Below are 12,926 nucleotides of genomic sequence, written 5' to 3' on the forward strand. Positions count from 1 at the left end.
CCTGCTGGGAATCGAGCCTGCAACCTAGGCATGTGCCCTTGACTGGAATCGAACCTGGACCCTTCAGTCCACAGGCTGACACTCTATCCACTGAGCCAAACCAGCTAGGGCAGCCCCCAATTCTTAGCAGACTACCTAAGGATCAGAGAAATTAGTAACTGAAACTATGCTCTTATCCTTTTTTAATATATCTGAAATAAAGGTAGGAATACCTGGATTCAACCAATTTTTATAGGTATATACTGAGTGTGACAGAAACATGAAAATATGTCTACAGCACTGCTTCCAACGGTAACTAGTGAGTTTCTTGTAGATTTTTCCTCTACCACCTTCTGCTCTTTCCTAACATTTTTGACAATGTATATAATAATTAAACAGGTTGGTTAAGAAAGAGGAAAGCAAATTGAAAAGTCATTATAGGGTCACAGCCTGAACTTGCATTAGAAAATTATAGTTATACATACCCTTCTCTCTTTAATTCCCCATTATATAGTAGATCGAGTTGGGTAGATTGAGTGCTTTGAAAAAAACCAGTAAAACTAAATCTGACTGGAGCTGTAGAGCTGAAAAGCAAAATATCTAAATGTAATTCTCTATTTACAACACTTAAGACAGTTTTTTTAAAATTGTTCTTGTTGAGAGTATTACAGGTACCCCCTATCTCTCCCCGCATTGCCCCCCTCCAATCAGTTTCTGCCCCACTCAAGGCCTTCAACACCTTATTGTCTGTGTCCATAGGTAATGCATATATGCATATACTAGTAAGTTCTTTGGTCAATCTCTTCTCCGCCCCCCACCCCTTCCCTCTAAGATTCATCACTCTGTTCCATGTTTCCATGACTATGGTTCTATTTTATTCATCAGCTTATTTTGTTCATTAGATTCCTTATTTATTTTGATTTTTAGATACAATTATTGATATGTACTTATTGCCATTTTATTGTTCATATTTTTTATCTTTTTTTTCCTTCATCTTCTTACTAACTGCTTTTCTCTTGATGCTTTTAAGATTCTTTTCTTTAACCTTTGGCATTTTTATATGACAAGAGGCCTGGTGCACGAATTTGTGCACCAGTAGGGTCCCTCGACCTGGCCAAAACCAGCTATCCAACATCTCCCAAGGGGTCCCAGATTGCAAGAGGGCACAGGCCAGGCCGAGGGACCCCACCAGTGCACGAAAGGGACCGAGGAGGGACTCAGGAGGTTGGCCAGCCAGGGAGGGACTACAGGAGGGCTCCAGGGCATGTCCAGCCCATCTCACTCAGTCCCGATCGGCTGGACCCCAGCAGCAAACTAATCTACCAGTTGGAGTGTCTGCCCCCTGGTGGTCAGTTCAGGTCATATCAAGAGGTTGAGCAGCCTTAGCATATCATTAGCATATTACGCTTTGATTGGTTGAACGGCCAACCAGACGACCGGACACTTAGCATATTAGGCTTTTCTTATATAGGATGTGTCTTGGTGTGGGCCTTTTGGGGTTCCTCTTGTTGGGGACTCTCTGTGCTTCATGTAAGTCTATTTCTTACAAGTTCTCTGTTATTTCCTCAAATAGGCTTTCAATGTCTTGCTCTCTCTTTTCTTCTTCTGGCACCCCCGTAATGTAAATGTTGGTTTGCTTGAATTGTCCCAGGGGCTCCTTACACTTTCTTCATATTTGGATTTTGTTTTTTCTTTTTGCTCTTCTGATTGGGTGTTTGTTGTTGTTGTTTTTTGTCAGATTGGCAAAAAATATATTTTTGAGTGTGCTGCAGAAATTTAGTAATTAGTTATGTGTGCCATGAGATGATAAAGATTGAAAATCACTGATATAGAGGGAAAAAGTGATGCGTGTCCTAAGAGTTACAAAAGAAAGAGATTTTGCATCTAGCTTTGGAACAAGAAGAAATATTTCATGGAAGTTGGTACATGGCGGGAGTGGGGGGGGGGCGGTCTTGAAGGATGAGTAAGACTTAATATTTTAGATGGGTAAGTAAAGCCAAGCAGTAAGGTGATGGATGGTACACAGCTAATAGCCAGCTGAAATATAAATCCCCAATTCTACTTCATAGTATAGCATAATAAAACAAGAGGAACAGAAAACCTACTATAGTTTTATTCAAAAACAATATTCAGGGCAAGTTAGAGAAAGTGACTTTTCATATCCAATTAATGTAATGAATCACATCATTGGTTAGAAGAGAGAAAAGCCAAGCTGAGGACCACTTTACTTCCTTTTGTACTTGTTCTCAAAGACAGAGTAACTGCCTCAAGGCAAAGCCCTGGAAGTACCTTGCCCTGCCCTCCATTCTCCATGGCCTTGCCAATGATTCTTGCAGCAAGACAGGCTTCAAGCAGAAATCCAACTACAGATTTGATCATCAAGGTCACTGCATACTTGCATTTTCCATTTCAATCAGGAGCCCCTAAAAGAAAATGCTCATTCTAATTTCTAACAGAAATAATATATGTGGTTCAGTACTCTTTCCAATTGGTTTCACTGTGATTTTTTTTGTTTAATGACAAAAGCTTTTAAAACAAGGTTGGATGCTAAGAAAGGGGATTTTTAGTGACTTATCTTTAAAATGCATCTAATCTTTTCTTTTAACCCTCTCCCAAGAGTATGTTGTTGTTTTAAAATTAATTTGAGAGAGAGAGAGAGAGAACAAGAGCAAAATATTGATGTGAGAGAGAAACATTGATCAGTTGCCTCCCAACATGCCCAGCCAGGATAGAACATGCCACCTCAGGATGTGCCCTGATCAGGAATCAAACCCACAACCTTTTGGTGTACGGAACGACATTCCAACCAACTGAGCCATCTGGCCAGGGTGCATCTCATCTTTTAAAAATAATAATAAAATAAAATAAAATAAAATAAAATAAAATAAAATAAAATAAAATAAAATAAAATAAAATAAAATAAAATAAACAAAGAGAACTAGAAAGAAATGCAAGATGTTAGAAAGAATCAAAAGATAGAAGTTAGAAGGCAGAATAAATAAAGTACAAAATTAAAATCCTTGCAGCAATTTCAGGCAGCATATGGGAATTACTGGAGTTCTGTTTCCTTTTAGCATGGTTCTCTTTCTCTCTGGTATGTTTTTAAAGGAAAGAAAAAAAGTGATTTTCATGGGAGAGTAACACAGAAACGAAAGAGGAAAACAGCTGGCTGTGGGCCATGCTTTACCATTCACCCCAAAATCAAACTCTGTTCCTGCTCTCCAAAAGCCATTGTTTTTCGCCAAGTAGACACAGGCTCTACTTACACAAAGTCAGTTATAATGAAGAGACTGAGACACAAGGAAGAGATACAAATGTATAATTCAGAAGATAGTGCAGAGATGTAAAAGTCAAATTCCATTCTAAAATGTTATTAAAACAAAAACTCTGCATAACCAAACTGGCTCCCACATCCTAGCAACAACTCAATCGCTTCAAATAAAACAAAACGTAGTAAAATCTAATTATGAAAAAGAATCTAATTATGAAAACCCCTTGTCTTTGTGATGGTGGGTTTTACCTGGTAATGAATCCAAATGTGTGCAAATGATAAATGGAAACCAACTTCTCCTTTTATAAACCAAGAATCCTAAAATAGGATCATTCACTTCATTTGTTGTGGAATAAAGACAACCCTCTTTAATTCTTATACAAAATATTAATGGAAAAAAATAACATCTTTCATCTACCTAGGGGAAATTCCTTATGAAAACAACAGTGTAAGGGTTTTAGAAGGGGAAAATGCCACATATCTTAAAACAGAAATCAAATTTAGTTTTATTTAAATAGTTGGTTGTGTCTTTGCGCCAACTTCTGACCTGGCTTTTTAAAAGTTACATGCAAACTATTACTGTTCTTGTATACCGAAGTAAAAAAGGAGACCTAAGGGTGCCCAAATAGGGTGAGAGGGCTTTGCCAGTAGATCAGAGATAATCTTGTAATGAGTCCTTCTGATGTGTTAGAAAACAATTTCTAAAGGTAATAAAAGAGCTTTTTTGTTTGCTTGCTTCTTTTGTTTGTTTTTAGATTATGACTAAGACTATAAAATGTATTCCTGGAATCTCTAACCTTTGGACTGGGAAACTTTTTGTGGAACCCACAGGATATTGATTCTTTCAAGAGTCCTACAAAGCCATACAGAGGGTATAGTTAGCAGTCAAATTGGACATGTTTTAGATCTTTTAATAGTTTCCAATTGACTGATTGAGGACGAGGTAGTGAAACAAGGACTTGTTATTGTCATGCGATTATCTGTAAAAGTTTTACATTTATGGTATCCTTTTTCTTGGGGAAGGAAAGGAGAAAAATTAGAGAGAAGGGTAAGATTCTTGGTTGAAAAGATAACCTTTTAAAGTAAAGGGGAGATGAAGGAAAATAATTACACCATATATCCAGGGCATTATTCATCATAATCCACATTTTAACACTAAGGAAATGGTTTATAAATAATGTCTGCCTTTTTCCCTTGCAAGCACAAAGTTAATTCTTAACGTTGAACTTTCTCCCTTGGAAATATTTCTTCTTTTGTCTCAAGTACCTTTTTTTTTCTTTTAAAAAATTAATTTTATTGGGATGACATTGGTTAATAAGATTATATAGGTTTCAACTGTATAATTCTATACAACATCATCTGTATATTGCATTGTATGCCCACCACTCAAAGCCAAATCTTCTTTCATCACCATATTCAAATATCTTCAAGATCATTTTAGATGTCGACTTTCTTTTTTTAAGTAGACTTTATTTTTCAGAGTAGTGTTAGGTTCACAGCAAAACTGAGCAGGAAACACAGAGTCCCCATATATCTGCTTCACACACAGCTCTCCCAGTATCAACATCCCACACCACAGTGATGTATTTGTTACAACCACTGTGTTGGACACATCATTAGCCCCCAAAATCCACAGTTTTTATTAGTGTTCATTCTTGGTGCTTTTTATTCTATGGGACAAATATATAATGACATGTATCCACCATTACAGTATCATACAAAATAATTTCACTGACCTAATAAAAAAAATCTTTCACCTATTCAGCCCTCATTCCCTCCCTCACCAAAGAATGTTGACTTTTAAAAGTAGTTTTGAATCAATATTAATAAGCATTAAAGACCCCTCCAAACTTTAGACAACTACTCAATTAAGTAACTGTTACCCATTTAAAAAACAAATGTTCCTCAACAGAAGACTAACTAGGCAGCAACCAAAGTGCTCCCTTAGTGGCAAGCAACATTAACAAAAAACATTAGCGTCATTTAAAAGCAAATAGAAGAACTACGGAACCAAGTGGGAAAAGACTGGAATGCAATCACACTACTCGTAAAATTTACATTTTCTGCTCCTGTCCTTAGATTGCCTTTGAATGCCGGTTCCAGTAAGGGACGACCTGTTTTCCCACTGCAAGTTTTTTTCAACAGCTTCCTAACCTGAATATTTGAATTTTCATACATGTTCAAAAAAAATCCAATTTGGGGCATGAACAGAATTCATGCTCAAGTCAGGACTCTGTCTTTAGAAGACAAGATAATGGCCACAGTGGACAACCATCGTGGGCAAGAGAAGAACTTAGGTTCTATGCTCTCTGCAGAACTTCCTTCCCTGTTTGATAAGGGGCAGCTGGCTGAACTTCAGGGCGAAGTCAATATGAGCAATTCCGTGGAACCAGACCTCACACCCGGCGCATCACACCGGAATGTGACATCAGCATCCCTTATGCGTCATGGCGGGACCCCATCCCTTCCTCCCCGGAGACGCGAGGCTCCCGGACAGGAGGGGGCAGCTCAGATGGTGCCCTGGGTCTGGGCGGGAACCATCCCTGAGCGCTGAAAGCCCGGGCGACAACCGCCTTTGGAGAGGGAGGCAGTGCTTCGGAAGTAAAGAAATGAATGACCACACACACACACACACACACACACACACACACACACACACACACACACACCAATGATCACTCTTCACGGTATCACGCCCTCGGGGGCGAAGCCAGCGCCTTCAATCAGCGCTCGCTGCGGAGAGCCCACAGCCGCCTCGCTGGGAGGGGCAGTCGGGCGGCCAAAGTCACCCCAACACCTAAGCCACAGAGGCGACACGAAGTTGAACTTCCTGGGGCCGGAAGAAGCGGTGTCAGGGTCCCGCCCCGCCCGGCGCGCCCCTCGGCTCTCCCCTCCCGTTTCTTTGGGGGGCGGCGAGGCGCAGCTGAACCGTCTTAAGAAAAGTTTCAAATACTTCCACCCACGACGCGGTTGGTCCAGAGAGGCCCCGGGATTTCAGGGGTTCAGGGGGGCAGTCGGGCACCCCCTCTACCCCGGGGGCAGGTACCGGTGCCGCAGCCTCGGGTGGCAGGCCCTCGCGCCCCACCCACCGCCCGCGGCCAGGTGGAGCGGCCGCCCGCGCCTACCTTCTTCACTCTGGCCTCCAGGTTCATGTTGGCGAATCGCGAGCTTCCGTCTCCCGCCCAGGATCTCCCGCTCAGGTCCGCCTGGCCGCCGGCCACGCCGCGGCGACTGGGGTGAGGGAGGTCGGGGGTGACAGCGGGGAGCCCGGCGCCTCTGCAGCAGCCACTCGCCCGGCACCGGCAAACTTCCGCAGCCCCGCCAGGCGCAGCCCTCCTGCGGCCGACCGGGAACAAAGAGGCCCGGGCAGCCAATGGCAGCGGGGCGGCGCCGGCCGCCGCCAATCAGCGAGCGCCGCAGGCACCTTAAGCGGCCGGAATGCGGCGCCGTCAAGGTGAGGGGCGGGGCCACGTCCCGAGCGGCGCCCTAGGCAGGCGCTCGCCTCGCTGGGACCCGGTGGCTTCGCGGTGCCTGGGTCCCCTGCAGACCCCAGTCCGCACCAGACCCCGGTCCCCTATGGACCCCGGTCCTCACCAGACCCCGGTGCCCTGCAGACCCCGGTCCCCTGCAGACCCCGATCCCCTGCAGACCCCGGTCCTCACCAGACCCCGGTGCCCTGCAGACCCCGGTCCTCACCAGACCCCAATCCCCTGCAGACCCCGGTCCTCACCAGACCCCGGCCTCCCATGGACCCCGGTCCTCACCAGACCCCGGTGCCCTGCAGACCCCAGTCCCCTGCAGACCCCGGTCCCCTGCAGACCCCGATCCCCTGCAGACCCCGGTCCTCACCAGACCCCGGTGCCCTGCAGACCCCGGTCCCCTGCAGACCCCAATCCCCTGCAGACCCCAGTCCCCTGCAGACCCCGGTCCCCTGCAGACCCCGATCCCCTGCAGACCCCGGTCCTCACCAGACCCCGGTCCCCTGCGGACCCCGGTCCCCTGCAGACCCGCTTGTGAAGGATGGGACTCGGTGTGTCTCCAGGCTTAGACGAGGAAGAGCCCTCTCCATTCTGGCAGCTTGTACCTGTGTCTGCTTTCCACCTGTATGCTGAGGGGTGCTTATCCCCCTACTAGCTTCTTGGTTTATTTTCCGGGCAAGGAGAAAGCAAAGGCATTGTAGAGGATGGGCATTGCACCCCAATTTCACTACTGAATGGTGAAGGTAGCCCTTTCGCAAATGCTTTCTCCACAGTCCCAAGCACCGACAAAGAACCTATTGTAGAATGGAACACCTGAAGCCTACATAATTTTATTAACCAATGTCACCCCAATAAATTCAATAAGTAAACATAAGGACTTGGGATTTGATTCTAGGGTGGGGTCAGAGAGACCTCGGGTTCTAAGTGGAAACCCTGGGAGCATGATTTTTAAAAAATGGGGGGAATCTCATCTCATATTCTCAGCATCAATGAAGATTGTCATGTATGTTTTCTGAGCATTTGATTGCTCCAAGGTGAGAATGGTGTGAGACTGGTGAGGCAGGTCCTGTGGTTCCTTGGGAAGTGGAGGCTTCTTGACCCTGCTGTGGGGAGCGGTGTGAGGCTGCTCAGGTGTCTCCTGTTTGGGGAAGCAGTTTCACAGCCCTGACAAGCCCCGCTGGAGCACCAGCACGGGATCCGTTTCATGGCCTCATTCAGGGACAATTGAAATAAATACCCGCAGGTTGGAGGATCTGGAAGGGATCCTAGAGGTTACTGGGTATGGCTTTCTAATTTGACAGGAAGCTTCGGATACCAAGGTTGCAAAGACCTGCCCAATTGCTGAGTCTCCTGGGGCAGTTAGTGCTCATAAGTGATTAAGCAATGTATCTAGCATATTTGAGAATGTAAACACAGCATTTTCACTAAGTAAAAGAGAAAAGTCTAGGTTTTGTTTGATGTTATGACAAAATTATATATATATATAAAACGGGTGAACAACAGGTCATTTTCTAATCTGGAACCTATTTTTTTTTTTTTTTAATGAAAAAGTCTCTACTGGGGGAAGGGAGGATCTATGTAATACTTTCAACAAAAAAGGTTTAAAAAAATAAAATAAAGAAGTCTCACCCAGCTGGGTGGCTCAGTTGGTTGAGCTTCCTCCCCTGCACTAAAAAGGTTACCAGTTCGATTCCCTATCAAGGCACATACCTGAGTTGTGAGCTAGATGCCTGGTCAGGGCACATATGAGAGGCAACTAATGCTTCTTTCTTTCTCTTTATCCCTTCCTCTCTCTCTCTAAAACCAATGAAAATATCCTCAGGTGAAAAAATAAATAAATAAATAAATAAATAAATAAATAAATAAATAAATAAAATAATAAAATGAAAAAAAAAAATCCCAGATAAAGTAGATGTTTGGGTCCAGATGTCTTTCCCATTTGCCTCCGAAAATTTGGTAACTGAAAACATTCAAAATTTATTTTAAGCTTACACTTTCAACCCCTTGCCTACTTAGCTATTTGTTAACATTATTCAACAGAACATTGATTTATAATGTGCATGTTTTCCTTATCCTATTAATAAACTAAAAGTGGAATGACCAAAATGAATTATTACTCAATTGAAGTAAATCTTTCCCATCCTGTTTTCCCAAAGCAGCCTAAAACTCTGGTCCCCGACAATGTTTACCCAGTGTAAAATTCATTGACATGAGTTTATGACAAGGCAAGTCAGTTTCTTTCAGGGAGATTAACAGATGGAAAATATCCAGTAAAACAGTTTAAATAAGGCATCAAACAAATGTTGTAATAGAAACTTTTAGTTTAGTTGGTGGGATTTCAGAGATGACACTAAGGAATCTGTAACCATTAAAAATTGATTTTAACTATTACATACTGTACTTCCTCTCCTTCTTGGCATCTTCCAGCATCACTTTGTATGTGTATCATTGGCAAGGATGGAAGTTGAAATTCAGTGATTTCTGTCTGGGTTCATTACTGTACAAATTATACAGAAAATAAAATTGAGATGAATAAGTGCTAAGTTAGGAGGCTTAGATTGTGAGTCCCTATTCAGCTAGTAAAGTGTTAAGCTAGATATTAATGTGTTAGAACTGCCCTACTTGGTGACTAGATGTGTTGATGATAGAGGAATGAATAGCAGATGGTACGCACGTTTCTGGCTTGATCACCTTTATAGAAGATTCAGGGAATAAGAAAATATAGAATGAGGGGCAGGATTTTGTTTAGTCTTGCTTTATTTGGGGGATGGTGGAGATAAAGAGTACTGTTTTAAATATATTGGATTTTAGATTGGGATATTGAAGTGAAGTAGCTAAATATAAGATGAGACCTGAACTGGAACAGTGATTTAGGAGTAAACATCCTACATAATTAAATAATTGGAAACTATGGGTGGAATAAGATTACCATGGGAGATTGCAAAAGAAGAGAATATCAGTGACTACAATTGAGCAAAACTGAGCAAGAGAAGCACAGAAAGGAGATGGTGTTAGTCAGAGGGTGAGGAAAAAACTATTTACTGGAGTCCCAGTGACCAAGAGAGGAAATTCAAGAGTTAATTAGTCAGCAATGTCAAATTGTAGAGGAGGATCAAATGCCCATTGGATTTAAAAATATATTTTATTGATTTTTTACAGAGAGGAAAGGAGAAGGATAGAGAGTTAGAAACATCGATGAGAGAGAAACATCGATCAGCTACCTCCTGCACACCCCCCACTGGGAATATGCCCGCAACCAAGGTACATGCCCTTGACCTGAATCGAATCTGGGACCCTTCAGTCTGCAGGCCAACACTCTATCCACTGAGCCAAACAGGTTAGGGCCCATTGGATTTAACAAAAAGAAAATCATTGATAAACTTGGGAAATGCCAGCTATTAGACATGAGCAGAGCAAGGACAATGGGCCAAGTACAGAAACTCACCAGGGCAGAAAGTTCCAGATGCCTAGCAAGGGGGCAAACCTGAGAAAACAAGAACTTCACCCTCAGGGTAACCTACCCTCTCCTAGCATACACTGGTCATGTGGTTTGGACCCCTGATCTTTCATGTCACTGGTCAGGTGGTTTAGACCCCATGACCTTTTCCTCCCTGAAGATAACATCTAGGCCTCAATTGTATTCCAGCTCCAGGCCCAGAAAAGCAGCAAAACCAGACAAGTGATGCTATGGCTGCCCTGCCCTGGACCTGACCAATCAGTGGAGACCACAAACCTGAAAGAGCATATCTGAAAAGCTGATCGATATTCTATGGAGGCAATCTCCTGAAACCTCCCCTAAGATTTCCACCTGCAAGAAAGACATAAATACACTGAGGACAAAGGACCCAGTGCACCCTCCCCCACCAAAGAGCATGCCAGTGTCATTCCCCCACAGGTATGTACCCCCCAACCTCTAAAGGACCCCATGAGACTTACAACCAGGGGAACAATGGACAACAGCTAACCCCCTGAACCTGTCTTTCTCCAAGGCCCCCTTTCCTCTGACTTCTCAATGAGCCAGAGCAGCCCAACCTAGACTTTCCTGTTGCTTCTTCTATACCCTTCCTTGTTTCACTGTCCAAAGTATATTTTTGCTGCCATCAGGGACCCAATACCCTTTGACTTAATGCTGTGTAGCCCTTCCCTTTGGATATTTCCATTCTTCATCTCCTTTTCCTTGAATAAATTCGATTTTCTTTAACCATCATCTGAGATGGATATTTAGCCTGTCCGTGTACCACCAACTTTAACCTTTCACTAGCTATAACCCACCTGAAATAGGATAATGGCCAAAATCAGGTAATAGCAATGAGTATGGAGAGTTGGAAGAAGTAATAGTGGTATTAAAAAGAGAGAAAATATTGGGATTGCTTGATTGGTTTAAAGGGAGGAAAGACAAGTAGTCTAGAATGATTTTTTGGCATCTATACTGGGTGACTGATATGATGGATGTACCTCACTCCTTAATGTAAGAAACACAAAAGAAGGAAGATTGAGAAAGATAAATGGGTTTAGTGTTGTCTGCATTGATTTTGCAAGGACAATTGGATCTGAGTGTGGTGATCAAAAGAAAGACCTGGGCGAGAGATACAGATGATTGATTATAAATACACAGGCACATACATATACTAGTACACAAATACATATGTGCATATAAACACAGACACAGTAAACATGCTAAAAGCACTGGGAAAAGGAAACACCAATAGGAAAGTTTGTGAAAAATTCAAAAAGAAATGGAGAGAAATATAAAGTATTATAGATAAAGAAACAAACATTGGAAATAGGATAAGACTCATGCATGAAGTTAGTGGAGTCGGAGTCTAGACCAGATTCCTAACTGGGATCTGACAAGATGGCGGGGCTGCCATGGGGGATTGCCAAGGAGGCCCAGCGTTTGCAGGCAGAACTTACTGCTGGCATGAAAGGAGAACCAGAAGAGAGCAACGCCTGTTATTTGCATGTGGCCCCAGGATTCCCCTTTGAGGGGGGACTTTTAAACTTGAACTATACCTTCCAGAAGAATACCCGATGGCAGCACCTAAAGTAAATTTCATGACCAAAATTTCTCATCCTTTTGTAGACAAGTTGGGAAGAATATGTTTAGATATTTTGAAAGCTAAGTGGTCCCCAGCACTGGAGATTCAGACAATTCTGCTCTTGATCCAGGCTATGCTCAGTGCTCCCAATCCAGACAATCAATTAGCAAATGATATAGGGGAGAGTGGAAGACGAAGGAAGCCCAAGCCATAGAAACAAGTGGACATGGACTAGGCTACATGCCATGGAGACTATTTAAATTGATCTGATCATCAAGTGTGCATCACTTCTCTCTGCCAAGATTCCTTCCTTTGTTGTTTGCATGTAATGAACAGTCTTAGAAGCATTACAGAACAAAAGCCCACACATCTCCAGTCCTTGGTGATTAAAAGCACATTAGCAAACCTGTGTCTTGTCCTGATTCACTGTTATAAAGCATGAGCGGAGGCTAGAAATATCTGGAAACGTTTAAAAGCAGTGGGTCCTCTCTACTTTTATTACTTTCCCCCATCATGGTTTAAGTATAAAGCACTGTGAATGAAGGTAGTTGTCAGGGTTAGCAGCCAGGGGTATTGGTGTTTTTCTTTGTTTTATTATTTTTTTTTGAAGGGGGGGTAGTTTTATGGGCTCTTCCCCCCCTTTTTGTGGTAATCTAATTGCATTGGATAAAAGCAGCTAACCAGTTCTTTAGAATATGCTCTCTAACCAAGTCTAACTTTATGTAGACGCAGTAGATGGACAAGCTTGATTGTTTGAACCAAAATGGGAACATTAAACAAGCACCATGGCCCTCACTAATAACGCTATGACTTTTCTGTCAAATGCAGAATCCTCCCTTCAGGGAAAAGCTTGTGACCGTTTTGTATGGCTTGTCTAAAAACTTTGTAAATCTTATGTTTTAGTAAAATATTCTTGTTACTCTAAAGAAAAAGAAAATAGGATGAAAAGATCCAACATGTGGACAATATGAGTCCCCAAAGATAAAAAACAACTAAACCAAAGGAACAAATATATACTAAAATCTCTGATTCAGGAAAACTTTCTTGAATTAAAAATAAGTGATATGAAACTACATATTGAAAGAACTTACTGCATACCTATGAATATTGACTCAAAATAACCAATATAAGACATATTCTAGTAAATTACTGGACTTT

General features: G+C 42.6%; 1 protein-coding gene and 1 pseudogene across 2 annotated transcripts in view; one reads left to right on the plus strand and one right to left on the minus strand.

Moving 5' to 3' along the window:
- The window catches only part of TES (testin LIM domain protein), a 44,756-nt gene extending 38,145 nt beyond the window's left edge, over window positions 1-6,611 (minus strand). For both annotated transcript variants that reach the window (XM_036328916.1, XM_036328914.1), the window contains exon 1: window positions 6,376-6,611. Coding sequence is in view for 1 of the 2 variants with exons in the window: in XM_036328914.1 (XP_036184807.1) it covers window positions 6,376-6,402 (27 nt within the window). In the remaining variant the exon portion in view is untranslated. The remainder of the gene's footprint in view (window positions 1-6,375) is intronic.
- Window positions 6,612-11,584: 4,973 nt separating this feature from the next.
- Window positions 11,585-12,028, plus strand: LOC118665759 (annotated as a pseudogene).
- The last annotated feature ends 898 nt before the right edge of the window (window positions 12,029-12,926 follow it).

The sequence above is a fragment of the Myotis myotis genome, unplaced genomic scaffold (genome assembly GCF_014108235.1).
Source record: "Myotis myotis isolate mMyoMyo1 unplaced genomic scaffold, mMyoMyo1.p scaffold_m19_p_11, whole genome shotgun sequence".
Taxonomy (NCBI): Eukaryota; Metazoa; Chordata; class Mammalia; order Chiroptera; family Vespertilionidae; genus Myotis; species Myotis myotis.